Source organism: Rhinoderma darwinii, chromosome 2 (genome assembly GCF_050947455.1).
Source record: "Rhinoderma darwinii isolate aRhiDar2 chromosome 2, aRhiDar2.hap1, whole genome shotgun sequence".
Lineage (NCBI taxonomy): Eukaryota > Metazoa > Chordata > Amphibia > Anura > Rhinodermatidae > Rhinoderma > Rhinoderma darwinii.
The window spans coordinates 338,055,009-338,072,067 of record NC_134688.1 but is presented as its reverse complement, the minus strand read 5'-3'; the positions used below and the strand labels follow the sequence as shown (position 1 = coordinate 338,072,067).

General features: G+C 39.7%; 1 protein-coding gene across 4 annotated transcripts in view; it reads left to right on the top strand.

The window, feature by feature from the left end:
* LOC142741270 (membrane cofactor protein-like) overlaps nt 1-13,238 on the top strand; it is a 55,356-nt gene extending 42,118 nt beyond the window's left edge. For 2 of the 4 annotated variants that reach the window (XM_075850662.1, XM_075850661.1), the window contains exons 9-11: nt 1,411-1,467; nt 8,632-8,658; nt 12,838-13,238. In XM_075850662.1, coding sequence (XP_075706777.1) covers nt 1,411-1,467; nt 8,632-8,658; nt 12,838-12,899 — 146 coding nt within the window. In that variant the 3' untranslated portion in view covers nt 12,900-13,238. The remainder of the gene's footprint in view (nt 1-1,410; nt 1,468-8,631; nt 8,659-12,837) is intronic. The other 2 variants (XM_075850664.1, XM_075850663.1) reach the window with 1 other exon arrangement.
* The last annotated feature ends 3,821 nt before the right edge of the window (nt 13,239-17,059 follow it).

The following is a 17,059-nucleotide window of genomic DNA, read 5'->3' as shown; positions in this document are numbered from 1 at the left end:
GGTTTTTGTTATTTTCCCATATCGGTTTCTCGATTTTGGCAAAATCAGGTTTATTTGTACTCTGATTGGACCCAAGAATGTACATTGGATGGATTGTGTTAAAGAGGACTTGTCACTAGGTCATATAAGTTGAACTAGTTTACTGACCTGAATGACTTGGTCTCCCTAATTCCAGCGTGTTTTTTTTTTTATTTTTCTCTGAAATCCCCCTTCCTGTTCCAGAGATCTAGCCCACTGTTGTTTGCTTCCTCTATAATTCTCTGCAGTTAGCCAACAGAGCATGCACTCTAGCTGCCTCGCACTGATTGGTCAGCATCAGAGGCAGGGAAGCTAGCTCCACCCCGTTGCCTAACTACAGCAAATTAGCATATAGGGAGCCCACACAACCTTGGGCCAGATCTCTGGAACCAGAAGAAAAACAGTGCTGGAATCAGGGAGACAGCGCTATTCAGATCTGTAAACCAGGTCAACTTTTATGACCTAGAGATGGGTCCTATTTAAAGTTCATGAAGTCACTCCTGAAATTGAACGAACATTAACTGCCTGGTAAATAACCAATCTAAGTGATTTTAAGCTAGAATAAGTTAGTACAAGTTGTAGTACATCAGGAATATAAGTTCTTCAACATTTCTGTGCGACCTTGCAATCGACTGCTGTTAAAGGGGTTTTCCACATTCTGGCAACTGATGACCTATCTAACGGACCCCGCACTGATCCGCCACTCCGGCTACCTCCGGGCATCGGACGATATTGCCGGAAGCATATAGCTCCGGTCAAAGAATAGTGGTCGAGCTGCAGTTCTGCCAAACGACCGCTAATCAGGGGTCGGAGCCTTGTGCTTCCGGCTCCAACTACTGCATGCTGTTCCAAACATCCAATGCACGGAGGCAGCTGGAGTGGAGAATTGGTGCGCGGTTCGGGTGTCTGACACGTACCGATCATATACTGATGACCTATACGGTGGATGGGTCATCCGTTGTCAAAGTGGAAAACCCCTTTTACACAATATCCATCTGCTCAATGAATCCATTTGCAATGCAGTAGACCGCATACAATAATACATAGTTGAACTGTCAAATTCTATATCTATATACCTTTCCATAGTGAAGAGCTTTAGTATATTCCTGATTACACTGGGAAAGAGGTCTTTACGATGATATCTCCCAATTTTGGGGCTCTACAATTGATATACTCAGGCTTTGGTTCCTGCTTAAAAATGTTTGTAAAAATCTGAGTAAATTCCAAGCTCACGCCTGTAAAGCTCAGATTTTTATGTACTGTTCATATCACATTTGATTCTTCTGTACTATTTGGAGCAAGGGCTTTGTGAAATATATGCGCACAAGGTAACATGGGTGGGTTCTCCTACCGAAAGTCATAGGCTATCAAAGTCATTTTATCTAATCATAGGTACAACTGTGACAGGAAAACCATCAGCTACAAAGTCGAAAGATGAGGATAATGGAGGTAAAAGCCAAATAAAAAAAAATCATTAAGCACAAGAGATGAATGAATTATGTCATATGGGTATCAACTGGATATCCTAACACAAAAATAATTCTATCTGTTTATCCATTGGATATGCTGAGGTTCAGTAGTCTTTACTGCTGCTTAGCAGATGTAGGGTTACTGATTTAGATCCTGCAAGGGCAACATCTGCATGTTTTTATGTTCTCCCAAGTTTGCATGTTTTCCCTTTCATATTTTAATACTAGCAGCAAAATTTGCATGTTTTTATACTAAACTCCAACTTTGAACGTTATTTTGTTTTAAGGTCCAAATTCCTATGCTGATTACTTTCTATATATATGTATGTATGTATATATCTATCTATATATCAGTATGTAACAGTGAGGATATTTTAAGGTCCATAACGAGCAGAAGACCTCTGACCTTCATAAAAAAAAAAAATATATATTATAATTTTTTTTTATCAAGGTCAGAGGTCTTCTGCTCGTTATGGACCTTAAAATATCCTCACTGTTACATACCGATAGATATAAATGCCAAAATTCTGGCCGCCACCATTAGGGGAGCGTTTTACATATGTATTGTACAGCGCTTATAGAACTAAAGAAGAACTCTGTATGTAGTGAGCTCCTAAGTTCCTCAATTATAAATGCAAAGGGCAAAATTCATACATTGTTATCATAAAATGCCCCGAAATGAGATGAACAAACATTGAGTTCAGCATAAAAAGTGTCTACGACCGTTAAGTGTGATGCACAGCCGTTTACAGGAAGAACTTTTTCAAAATATATGAACAATAATTTGATATACTTTGATAGATGAGTTTTTCTACTGAAATTCAGAGTCCTATTGATTTAATCCCGGGTTGAACTGTCACTCCAAATAATTATAGCAAGTAGAGAGATGAGGAAAATGGAGGTAAAATGCAAATATTTAAGCACAAGGAATAAATTAGATTTTATGGGTGTTTTGCAGCATGGGGAAGACTTGTTAGGCCCCATGCACACGACCGTAAAAAACCTCCGTAATTTTCGACCGCAATACGGTCTGCAATTACGGACCCGTTTAGTTCTATTGCCCGTGGACACCTTTCCGTATCTCTATGGAAGGGTGTGTGTGCCGTAGAACTGTGCCGTGAATTATGGAGCATGTCCTACTTTTCTTATTTTACAGGCAGTACTCCCATACTTTGTATGGGAGCACGACCCGAAAATGTGGCCCGCGGCCATGATTACGGGCACGGCCGTGTGCATGAGGCCTTAAAGTGTGTGTGTGTGTGTGTGTGTGTGTGTGTGTGTGTGTGTGTGTCTCTCTCGCAGAGCACTTGGACTTATGTGAGTGAATGCATTCTCTGTAAATACATACTACACTGCAGAGTAAGTTGGTACTATATAACTAGTGGAAAATTACAAAAAAAATGTTAACCACCACATGTTAAATAGCATGGGGTTACATAAGGAGTGCAATTACAACATTCCTTTAATGCTATATGTAAGCTACTACCTTCCAGTAATTTATGCTTGCTAGTTTTTTCTTTCAAGCGTTGGTGACTTTTTAGCCATGCAATCTTTAGAATAAAGCGATCACAAGTGATTGTAACTTCGCTGCATTGACATCTAGAAGTCTGATGAGAATTAAATGGATTTATTTTTTCAAAGGTAATTTTATTATTAAACAGTGGTACAAGTAAGAAAACCTGAGTGGTTCACAGAGTAAGCAATACAACCGTACCAAAAAGTGGGTTTTTCATTTATTTATTTTTTCCACTTTTTTTTTTTTTATTAAGCTTTTTTTTTAAACTTTTTTACTAGTCCTACTAGGGGACTTTATTATGCGATCATCCGATCGCTATTATAATACACTGCAATACTTTTGTATTGCAGTGTATTACTGCCTCTCCGTTTAAAACGGACAGGCATCTGCTAGGACATGCCTCTGGCATGACCTAGCAGGCATTCACTACAGGCAGACCTGGCGGCCTTTATTAGGCCCCCGGCTGCCATCGGAGACACAGAAACTCGGCGATCTTATCACCGGGTGTCAGTGGGGGAGAGAGAGCGGGAGCTCCCTTCCTCTCTCCAAAACCACTCAGATGCGGCGCACGCTATTGAGCACCGCATCTGAGGGGTTAAAAGGGTGAGATCGATACTGATATCGATCCCGTGCGTTCGAGCAGGGACGCACCCAACTCCCAGCTACATCTGGCAGCTGAGAGCAGGGAGATTTGACAGCTCCCAGCTCTGTTTATTTATTCTAATGCAGCGCCGTAAAAAGGCTTATGCATCAGAATAAAGCCCATTCGTGGCCGCCGTGAAAAGTCGTAATGGCGGTCACTAACGGGTTAATATGCATATGAGTCGAAACAAAACAAACTCTAACAAACAGCCTTTCTTTATCAGCAGTAGATAGAAAATACAATCTGAATAGGATCCGTCAAAGGGAGATTTTCAGTGGAGGAACGAGGGAACCCTAATAAACCCAGTCCATGTCAGGTCTATAAGCTAGTATGGGGGTTGGCTATCTAGGAGTTCCATATTTTGACAAATTTATCACGACATCCACACGCTTCATAAGTGCGCTTAAAAAGTGGCAGGGCAGAGTTTACTAACGTAATCCATGCTGACAACGTAGGAACCTTTTAGATGTTTCCAATTCAGGAGTATAGGTTTTTTGGCATAAAATAGGAGGAGCATCATTAGAGCCCTAACGGCCACAGTGGATACAAGTTCTATCACCAGTAATAAAAGACAAATCCTTGGTTCAAGTATATGAGGGAGTCCGACTTAAGAAATTCCAGTACTTCAGTCCAGAAAGTATGAATGACTGGACACTCCTAGAACATATGTAGGAAGGAGCCATCCGCTCCCTGGCAACATGGACAGACCGGAGTAGGTATACGTCCCATCCTAAATGATTTGGAAGGTGTGTAATAGATTTGGTGAAAAAAAATTCTATTGAATAAGGCGAACTCTTGCAGATATTAAGGGGCCTGTTAGAGCAGATAGCATTTATTTATGTTAGTCTGTAGATACAGAGCAAAGAGTCTGAGACCATCGGTTCAGGGCCCTATCAAGCTTATTAGAAGATATTGTCAACAGCGGTCTATAAAGTACAGATAATGGTTTAGCCAACGTCTTCTGAGTCACCCAATCCTCTACCTGTGATGTACATAATCTAACATTGTATCCTGCAAATTGGGACCAAGGGAACTGATGTTTAGTCTTAAATTGTGTAACAGTAGTTACCTTTAATTTCCACCACTACATCCTTCAAAGTCTGTATACCCATAGCTGCTCACTCACCAGGATTAGGAAGTGTTTGTAACTGTGGATTATACCAGAGTGGTGTCCTAGGCGACCAGGACTGCTCCTCTGAGTTAAAGAGCAGCATTGATCTCTGCCTGATCTTCAGAGTAGTCTGCATTGTAATTGTAAATGTGTGCCCTGGAGGAGGGCCTGTCTATAGATAGAATTCTCCAGGGCTTTATAGGAACCTAGAAGTGAAGCTTCCAGTTCAGTATAGGCATTAAAATGTCTATGGGTAAACCACCACCAGACCTTTGCCAGTTGGCTAGCAAGAAAATAGAGATATAGGTTAAGGAGGGCCAGTCTACCCTGTATAGTAGGTAATTGCAGTGTACCCAGAGCAATTCTAGGAGTACCACCTGCCCAAGTAAAAGATCTGAGAACTTTGTCAATATTGGAGTACAGTGACAAAGTTAGCCATATTTGAGAATTGTGGAAGACATACAAAAATCTAGGTAGGGCCTTCATTTTGAACAGATTAATCCTGCCTGTGACCGATAGATGGAAACACCTCCCTCTCAAAGTCTATCCTGAGACGTACCAGAGGAGTGACATTGTCAGGTATAAAATTACCAATAGCGGAACTGATCACTATACCCAGATAAGTAATTTTGTCTGCCCGTTGTATCGGGGGAAGGAAGCACGACACTCCTAGCTGTATCATCTATTGCCTTAACCAAAGATTTTGACCAATTCACGCGGAGCCCAGAGAAGGATGAAAATAAATCGAACAAAGACAATAGTGCCTGCAGGGATAGACCCGGATTATTGAGGACTAAAAGCGTATCATCAGCGCAGAGGAACACATGTTCATCCCTCTCCCCCTTCCTAAATCACTTTATATCAGGAGAGGCTCTTATAGCAATTGCTAGTGGCTCAATGGCCAGCGCTAAAAGGGAAGGAGATAGCGGGCAACCTTGCCTAGTCCCTCGAGCTAGCGTAAAGGAAGGAGAAATGTGACAATTAGTTTTAATACTTGCTGTAGGTTGGGAGTATAGCAACTGTATCCACCAGATAAATCTGGGGCCAAATCCAAATTTGCCTAGCACCGACCACTGGTAGGACCACTCCACCGAGTCAAAGGCTTTTTCAAGATCCAAACAGTCAACAACTCTGGTGCCGCCTAACTCCATATTAGATGATATGTTAGTGAAGAGTCTCCGAAGATTAACATCAGTGGCCTTCCCTGGCACTTGTCCCGATGAATAATATGAGATCTAGTGTTTTGCATATGCATCGCCAGAATCTTGGCTAACATTTTAATATCACAATTAAGGAGTGAGAGAGGTCGGTATGAGCCACAATCCCAAGAATCCTTAAGGGCCTCTCTCATAGAAGGGGGGGGGGGGGTAATGAAAAGGATTTCTGATTAACTCAGGGGCTCAGGCTACTTCACTACAAACCCATGCTTTACACTGAGGCTCTGCTAATTCAGATTGGCTGCTGTGAATGAGCACAAGCTCATCTGGATATCAGCACTTGAATGGATTTAGAGCAGGGATAGAATCGATGTTACACCAAGAGTACCGAAATTACCAGTGAGTATCATTAATTTATTACAACACACATACTCACACAAAACAGCCACAGTAAAAGGAATTTGGAAGATCCATTTAAAGTATTGTAACAGTTACTTTGATGGGTATAACCTTTTGCCTCCTTTCCTTTTTAGGGACATTACAATTTCATAGTTCAAACTAAGCTTCAGGTCAGGAAACATTTGGACTCTAAACAGTAAAGGTCATTCAGCCCTAACAAACTTTCCAACATAGTTTACTAACTGTAGATCATATTTTAGGTACATTGGCTTATGTATCCCCTCAGTTGGTTAGACTTAAAAAATAAAGTATTCAATTAAAAGCCATTGACAATTGCCCTATGTACCAACCAGAAAAAAAATCAATCAATTTATAACTATACAAAGAGCGTTGTATATATATGTGTGTATGTATGTGTGTGTGTGTATATATATATATTTATATATATATATATATATATACATACATACGTGTGTGTAAAATTTATTTTTGCAGTGTGAATATAGGAAAAAGCAATTCAACTTTTTTTTTTATCCCGTTCACATTTCAAGCTAAATAACCTGTTAAATGATTTTTTTTTTAGGTTATTACGGTCATGTAGGTACCTAATATGTGTAGGTTTTTTATTTAATGTATGGGCAATAAAATATATTTTATGCTAAATAATTATTTTTTTATTTTTTTTTAAACCCATGAAGGGAAATCTTTTTATTTACAACTTTTTATTTTTTTACTTTTTAATGTAATAGCATACTCCTGTTTACTAATACATTACACTGTGTCAGTACAACACCGGCTGCTGTTAGGGCACACTATCTGTTGCCCCAACAGCAGACATACTGAACAGACAGCCCTGGGTTCCTTGCTAAGACCCCAGGGCTGACCGCAGAGGCTTCCCCTAGTCTTTGGTCGCGTCAACGGGTTTCTGGTGAAGGGTAGAGTCCCCTTTGATCATGCTGCGGTCACAGACAGTGGCGGTCAAGGGTTTAAACAGCTGGTGTCTCTAAGTTCAGGAGCTGTTGGTTACAGCTCCTGCTTAGAGGAGTGCTCACCAGATTATTCTACAGCAACGCCAAAAGACATTGCTCTAGAATGGGGACCCGCACCGCCTGCCGTCAAGACAGTGACCTGAATAGCGGTGTCTCCCTAATTCTATGATTCCAGCGCTGCAGGGAAGCTAGCTCCACCCTGTTGACTAACTACTGCAAATTAGCATATAGGGAGCCTACCAGTTAAACTTATATGACCTAGTGACATTTTAAGTTACATTTGGGTATTAAATGGGTTATCCGCCTATAAAAAGAAAAGCCAAACGTACTTTGCATCTCAACGTGAGAGGTCCCACTGCGCTGCTTTACTCCTAACTACCTTTCACATGATTCTTCATTCCCCCTTTTTCTCGTACTCTAGTCCCCCCCTCTGAGTTATAGTCACCTTCTGACTCCGTACAAATTTCCCTCCCCCTCACGCCAAGTTCCCCCCTCCTGTAGCCCAATATCGCGATCTCTACTCCGTTTGTGAACCTTCCAAGCGCTCTTTATTGTATGCTTAAGTGACAGGGCTGAAACGTGCACAAATAAATCTTCGAATAGGCACTAGTTTGTATGGATTTACAGAGCCAGGTATGTAAATCACTTGGTAAGTCCATTCAAAAGAGCGCTATTAGGATTGTAGGATACGTCACATGGCCAATGACTTTTTCCATCAAGGGGTATTAGCATAAAGAAGCGAAGTAACATGACTTCTGACTATATTCATTTTAGGGGCGGTTTAGAGAACCGTAAATGGCACGATATGGGCACCAGGGAAGCACCACATGATGTGAATACAAAAAGTCACTGATCTGGGGTAGAAACAGTCGGGATGCGGTCACCTGGCCACATCGCAGAACTGCAAAACAGAGCAACTTCAACACAAATGATTTGTTGGTATGGTCCCTTTCCCGCTGCAGTATTCCAGTCGTTATTTTGCGTCAGTATTTGGAGGCCAAAATCAGTAGTGGTTCCAAAACACGGAAGAGGTGCAAATCTTTCCATCATACTTTTTTTGTTTATCTTCTTGGTTTTGCTTCAAAATACTGACCAAAACACTGCCGTGCGAAAGAGTCCCAAGTGTAATATATTGAAGAGGGGGGAAATAAGTGTGTGTGTGTGTGTGTATAGATAGATATAGATTTTTTTAAAACTATTTTACTTAGAATTTTTGTCTGTTAGGAATACATAATTTTATACTCTTGTTTGGTGAATTGGTATTTAGTGCAATATAGAGGATAATATTTTAATATTATTTACTAAATTATGTTTTGTTTTTTGTTTTAGAAGGAAACAACAATGGTGCTGTCTTGGGTAAGACACTTTATGTTCTTGCTAATCTGTATACTTGTAAAAATGTGCTTCGATGATCCTAGTGGTGCTTTCACAAAAATGCTTAATTTAACATTGTGACCATTTTATTCATGAGGATTGTAACTGACTTTGTTAAACTGACTGCATATTTAATGTGTTGAAATAAGTTTACTGTACATTATAGCATTAGACTCTGTGTGTTCCCCTTGCCGGGAACTACTTTTGATTGGTTTTTACCCCTTGGCGATATCCAACGTATAGGGACATTTTACCATTTGCACAAAGAATAAAAAAAATTTAAAAAAATATATTGTTTAGTATAGTTGCTAAAAAAAAATACCCCTTTACTTGTGGTAAAAAGGGTTTGTTTTCATTTTCTCTTTAGAATTACTAACTGCATTTTGTTTTTATAATTAACCCGTTCCCTCCGCAGCCTATATTGACCTTCAGTACACAGCCCAATTTTACAAAACTTCCATGTGTCACTTTATGTGGCAATAACTTTGGAATTCTCCCTTTTTATCCAAGTGATTCTGAATTTATTTTCCTTTTATTTATTTTTAAGGCTTTAGGAGGATTATAACCTTAGCAGCAATTTTTCATATTTTCAAGAAAATTTCCAAAACCTACTTTTTGGGGGATTAATTCACATTTTAGAAACTGCACCCCTCACATTATTTAAAACTGCATTTACAAACTTTAACCCTTTCAAGTGTTCCGCAGGAATTAAAGGTAACATATTTTTTTTTTTGGGTAAAAGATTTTCCATTCTAATTTTTGTTTTCCTGTAACACGATGCTAACCGCAAAACGAACCTCAATATTTATTACTTTAATTCTGCAGTTTGTAGAATTATGCCATATGTCGCCCTAGTGCAAAACTCGACTCAAACACAGTCCTCTGAAATTAAGAAGTGCAGTATGGATTTTAGGACCTTGAAATTATTAGGGTGTTTTTTGGGCACCGTTTCGCTTTTGCAGAACCTCTAAAGTATCAGTACAATGGAAACCCCAATAAATTACCCCATTTAAGAAACTAGACCCCTTAAGGCATTTTATCTAGAGGTGTAGTGGTCATTTTGACCTGACTACCACAGGAGTTCTCCAGAATTTCATGCAAAGCATGAAAAATTGCAAAATGTTTTCACAATTATGACATTTTACTGGTTAATATGTTGTGCACAGCTTGTGTTATCAAAGATACTCCCACCATAAATTGTTAGGCTGGTTCTCCCGGGTATGGCAAAACCCCACATGTGGTCATTATCTGCTGCCTGGGCACACGGCAGGGCACAGAACAGAAGGAGCGCCATTTGACTTTTTGAGCACAGATTTTGCTTGAAGGGTTTTCGGGTGCCATATTGCGTTTGCAGAGCTCCTGAGGTATCGACACAGTGGGAAAAGCCCAAGAAGTGACCCCATTTTGGAAACTACACCCCTCAAGGAATTTCAAGAAAAGTCCGCTTTTGGACTCCACAGGTGTTTCATAGAAGTTATAAACATTGGTCTGTGAAAATGAAAAATTGCATTTTTTTTCCAATTAAACATTGTTTTAGCCCCAAATTTTTCATTTATACAAGGGTTAATAGGAGAAAAAGGAACCCACAATTCGTTATGAAATTTCACCTGAATATGGCAATACCCAATATGTGGTCGTGAACTGCTGTATGGACACACGACTGGGTTCAGAAGGAAAGGAGCACCATGTTGCTTTTGAGCTCAGGTTTTTCTGGAATATTTTTTTGGCGCCATGTGTTTGCAGAGCCCCTAAGGTACCAGTATAGTGGAAACCCCCACAATAAGTGACCCCATTTAGTTTTTTAGTTTTTTTTTATGTATTCAAAATATTTTAAAGCGCACAGACTCTAATTGTGAGTATAATAGTGGCTTACATTATTCATAGCATAAGTCCTCAGTCAATATGGAGACCTTGCAGGAGGGACATGTGCAGGATAATGCAACGTTTCATGGGACCTCCCTTTTTTTCAGACATGCACACTACTAACAAAACACACCTTAAATAGTCAACTCCTCATTATAGATACACTTCACAAAATATTAACCCTTTAATGCATAAATAGGAAAACATTCATGGACTTTTTCTTTTATTGCGCTACATATGAAAATTTCTATGAAAATTTCTATGTGCATGGCCAGTCACTCACAACATATTGCCCCGACTTGCCTGGAGCAGAACCTATACGAACGTGCTGCATCTGTATGTTTCATTTAGACCATTCAGACCTACCAGTTCTAATGTGTAAATCCAGAATACGACTTCTCCAAACAAATGTATATTGGTCTGTTTATTGGGACCTTCCACTTCTTCCAATATTAACCACCCCAGATCATAAAAAAAATTACACATTCTGTAGTCTCCCCATGCTTTTTCTGTTTCAATTTTATCACCTTAACCTCCTCTCCTAGTAGTTCTTTTTGTGTTAGTCTACCATTATAATCTGATGGTCGACTGATCTTCATTGATACGCAATTTCACATTGCAAGAAGTTAGTCCCACATAAACTTTACCGTATGGGCATTTCAACATTTATACCACATTCATAGATACACATGTAAAAAAAAACCTTGAATCAATATGTGTTCCCTTCTTGGAGTAATTTATTTTGCCTCCTATAATTTAATTATTGAGGAACAGTTCTGACAAGACAAACACGGGAAAATACGGTACTCGTTTTTTGGCTCTGAAAAAAAAAAAGGTATTAAAACAAACCTTTTTTTAATCTTTAAATCTGCTCTTACTAATACGTTTTCCAGTGATTTACCTTATCGGTATACAAATCTTTGGGTATCCCTGCTTCAGCATGTCCCTATGTTTAACAATAGTACTTTAAATTAATTTGGCCTCCTGGTCATATCTAGCAATGAACATGGGTCGTACATCACGGTATTTACCTTCTCTGATCTGGCTATCTTATCGAATGAGGCGTTGACTATTTAAGGTGTGTTTTGTGAGTAGTGAGCATGCCTGGGAAACGTCACATCAGCGTGCATCTGTGCACGTGTCTTTTCTGTATGTACTAGGTACTTATGCTATGAATAATGTAAGCCACCATGCTATGTACAATTACACTATGTGTGCTTTGAAATATTTTGCATACCTAAAGAAACTAATTGGGAAAATTAATTGTTGTCTTGTTTAGTTATGTTGAGTTTACCCAGTGTAAAACTTCTGACAGACATTCTTTTAGGTTATGCCTCTAGCTATTCCTTTGTTAGGCCCCCAACTGCAGTGGTAACTGATGAGCACACTGTATTCCTAATGCGGGACAACACTGGCACCAGAGTGAGCCCTTGCTCTTTATGCGTATATACGTCATAGCGTTAGTTCATTAAGAGTTTGAGAAAACAGACTGCAGACAACTGCGATTATCAGTCGTGCTAGCAGTGTCACTTGCTGAACACGTTTGTCTACAAGATTCTTTGTTCCTTCTGGAATAAGACATTTGTCAGTGTAACTTCCTAAATACTTAGATCCAATAGACTACACACCTCTGATTTGGACTGTTTTCTTAGTCTTTTATGATCAAATGAAAATTATATCCTTTTGTCTGTAAATCTAACCTTGGCATTTCATAAAATTTTAATAAAATCCCTTTGAATAATACATGTACATTAAAATCGTTCTAAATGTTATCTGTTTTAAGATTTGTTACAATAAATTTCTTAACAAATTTTTTTTCTTTGCTATTGTTGTACTTGACTTATCTTTATTAATCACATGTGGCTCCCACATTTAAAGACTGGCTGTGTCCGGATGGTAATTATATGTATAGAATAAAGCTAAACTCAATTGGGATCTAGATGTGCCCTATGATATGATTAAATGAATGGGTTGTGTGAAGTCAAATGTGTCCACGCCAATTGAGAGAATACCAGAAGTATCTATTTGACTTTTTGCTTGTTTTTGACCTTTAAACTAATTTTCACTTGGTATTTCAAAGACTATACCAATTCATTAACATGGTTTCACAGCTTAAACCTAGATTACACAACTAGTGTGGCTTTAATAGAAGTTATATCTTCTGTTTTATGATCTGACAGGCTCCGATGTCGAGCGACGTCTTTTCTAGTGACACCTGAATCTAAAATTCTACTGTTTCTCTCAACTTTTAATATTTCCAAGTCTCTGATGTGGTTTTTTTTTGTCTTTTTATTTTAGGAAACGCAATAATTATCCTTACAATGTCCGTTATGGCATGTGTAATAAATAATCTCTTCTGAAACAAGTGAGGTATCTATCTATATGCGTGGTCATCCTGAATGCTTGAAGATGCTGCAGTGAAGCATTGCTCCATTAGATTTGTCCAAATATGCCTTTTAAACTGCATAGTTTAACACAACCTGGCTGTATTAAATACACATGAAAGTCTGACCTCATTCTTCGGTGTGCAAGAAAAGCCAAACGGATGCCCACAGCAGCTTTCCATTACTAAACTTGAGTTTTATTATTGCAAACTTTGCACTTTGAATTGGGTGAATATGAAGACTGTGAATGGCTTTTTTTTTTGCTCTCCACCACTTGGTTCATCAGTTTAAGATACGTATTTATTATAATAAACTGATATATTTTTCTAAAAAGAAAGTGTGCATTTTCTGAAGGTTTATTCTATAAGGTCTTAAAGGGGTTTCCCATGAGGGACATTTATGACCTATACACAAGATATGTCATAAATGTCAGATAGATGTGTGTCCCAACTCTGGGACCCGCACCTATCTCTAGAACGAGGCCACCAAAACCCCATTTTAGCTTTTTGTGCTCACGCTAATTCCCAGCCACTTCCTGATTACATGGTCGGAACTCGCTGAGCTACGTTGTTTCCGGAACTCCCATAGTAGTGAATATCAGTTAGGGAAGCAGCGTAGCATGCGAGCTACTCTGTTTCCGTAACTACCATTCAGTTCTAGAGGAGTTACGGAAACCACATAGCTCAGCGAGTTACGCAGTTTCCGTATCTCCCGACCACGCAATCCGTAAGTGGCAGGGTGAGCACAAAAAGCTAGAACGGGGTTAAGGGAACCCTGTTCTAGAGATAGGTGCGGATCCCAGAGCTGGGACCTGCATCTATCTGACATTTATGACATATCCTGTGGATATGTCATAAATGTCTCTGATGGGAAGCCCCTTTAATATTAAGAAACACTAAAGTATTAACATTGATGGGAATATATTAATTTCTTACAATTAACAAGGACATTATGCATCCTTACACAAGGAATGGACAAAATACTGTTAACTTTTAAGGCCAGTCACAGAAGTGAGAACTTGATATAGTACTTCAATAGATTAGAAACCAAAGATATAGGGGCCAGTAGCAAATTTGTAGGTGAATTTGCCCACCCTAACATAAACTGATAACAGGAGATAAAAGTAGATATTAAGTTTATTAGGTTTTAATTTAGAATACTTAAGGCCACTTAATAGTGGGTGTGTTGGCTTTTTCATTCCCCATAAAAAATTTCCTCTCTCCCCCTTTCATGAAGCAAGCCACTGGAGTTCTAAATATACATAAAATGGACAGATTATTCTAACTCCTAGTGTATCCCATTATGAAAACTTTTTAAAGACCTATTTCTATATTTATTTTTTAGACTACAACAATGTATAATAGTGTTTAGTGCAACTATGTAATTAATGTTTATTAAAATGTTTTACTCTTTGAGATACAGCTTCTCTGTATCCTGGATACAGAAAAGCTGTCTCTTGCGCTGAAACCCGAATCAGTCAGGTCAGCGGGATTGACTTCTTCGGTGACCGCGGTTCAGGATCCAGCTGTTATCGATCACATCTAAGTTATGAACTTAGATGTGATCGATAACAGGTGGATCCTGAGACACTCAGGACCCGCTGTCACTGAAGCAGTCTATCCCGCTGACCTGACGGATTCGGGTTTCAGCGCAAGATACAGCTACTCTGTATCCTGGGTACAGAGAAGCTGTATCTCAAAGTAAAAAAAAATGTTTAATCAAAACCAATTACAAAGTTGCACTAAACACTATAATACATTGTTTTAGTGAAAAAAAAAAGTCTTCAAAGGTTTACATAACCTTTAAAGTGTAGCTATTGTTCTCTGTAAATGTTCTGAGTCCTCCCCAGCCACCAAAGATCCATCTAGTATAAAACCGTAAAGTGAAGATCCAGAGGCGGAGGAAAGCTGCAGCGCTTGTTTTCACACATCAGGAGTCTCCCACAGACACTTAGAGGAAGGGGAGCATGGGGGATTCCTTTTACGGTCTCTGCCTTGACCTATGTAAGAATCATGTTGTGTGCGGAACGCATTAGAAGGGAGTGACGCGCGCGTGTGCGTGCTGGTTGGTCACCATTCAGCTTGAGATTTACACCAGAAAGTGCCCACTCAGCAAGCATGGAGAGAGAAAATGCACGTATACAAGAAGAAGCCGCAGAAGAAAGGAAAAATAGAGAATGTTACCCAGGGCCATACTGGTACTTAAAATCAGCCCTGGCATATTGAAGTACACAAACCCACATGCTGTTAATGCAAAATGTGTTCGCATGCTGATGGTTATTTCAGCGCCGTGCAAGGCTTTGTTCAGACTTTACACTGTTTAAAAGATATTGATATATAGATTTTCTTTTTTTGTTGCCGCTTATTGTTTCACTGTGACGTCACATGTAATCCAGCCACCTGCTGTGTGGCCGTTGGCAATACTGACTCAGTCTCACATTGACACTAAGTTGCTCACAGTCTTGCTGTCAGCAATTCTAAACCAATCCGCTTCAGTGTGAGACTCGGTCGCGCAGCAGATCCGCTTTCTCAGTAGGCTCTGTTGTGAATTTTTGCCACATGAGGCTGGGAAAACGAGTCGCCAAAGGCAATACTCACCAGGGGCATACACAGGATTTTATGAAGGGGAGGTTTCAGGGGGAGAGTTATTCATTTAAATTTTGTAGACCCCCTGGGACCCCCACCTGCAGGAACTGTGCACAATTTACTTGAATATAGCGATACTACAGCTCCTACGCAACGCTGGGTTGCTGCTTTACCTAACGCTGCAGCCCTGTTGTACAAGGGATTACTAGTCTGAACCCACCGATTATATGGTAATATCAGTCTAGTGATTTGTTTTTACTTAAAAGGGTTTTCACACCACATTAACACCAAACTATCATAAGTAAGTGTAAACTTTGACATTGTGCTCTATACACTGATAAGCCCTACCCCAAATTAATATTAAATATAGTGACTAAATATTACCACCTTACAGTGACTGAATAATACCCCCTTACCGTAACTTGATAATAACACAATACTGTGTCTGGATAACACCAGCATACCATGGCTGAATAATACCACCATATTGTTACTAAATATTACCACAATACAGGGACTAAATAACACCACCAAACAATGACTGAATAATACCTCTATACAGTTGCTGAATAAAAAACACTACACGAATACCAAGATTACTACCATACGGTAAGTACTCTATTTTTCAGACTAAAGGATGCACTGGACCATAAGACCATAATTGAAAGCATACCGTACATTTCCTATGGGTAATATTTAGGCGATATGGTACAGATACAGTACCCCACTGCAATGCCACCACAGTGCTCCTATACAACCCCAGCCACAGTGACAAAATATATATATATTGGCAACTATAGTGCCCTCACCCTCTTGAGAACTCACCAGACATCAGAGGTGTGGATAGGAAGGGGTTAATGGTGATGAATCTGCTCAGGTCAGTGCTTGAGAGTTGATGCTCTTCATTCCTAGGAGTAGGGGAGGCTAGAAGGTCATTACAGATCAATACCTGCATAGATTTACTGTACTGTGTGTGCAAATGTCAGTGGCATTTGCTCACTGAACAGTCAGATTTGATTTAATTTTGTGTGTAATAGGTAACGGTTTAGTGAGCAGATAACACAGAGATTCAATACCTAATATTGTACTGCAAGGACCTGTGAATCACTGACTATTAGGCCTTATTCACGCGGCCGTGTTCGGTCCGTGATGTATGGACCGCACGTCGGCCGCATTTCCCGGACCGAACACAGTTCAGGGATCCGGGCTCCTAGCATCGTAGTTATGTATGAAGTTCGGTGTCCCTGGCTCCCCGTGGGTATACTGACCTGTACGGATTTCAGTACATGACAGTATTCCCATGGGAAGACTATTTTCAGTACGTGGCAGTATTCCCGCGGGGAAGCAGGGACACCTAGCGTCATACATAACTATAATGCTAGGAGCCCGGCTCCCTGAACTGTGCTCGGTCCAGGAAATGCGGCCGACATGTGGTCCGTATATAACGGACCGAACACGGCCGTGTCAATAAGGCCTTAGACGCACCAGAAGATTACAGCTCAGTTTTTAGTACAAAAAGGCCATCTAATAGTCCGAAAAATACGGTAAATA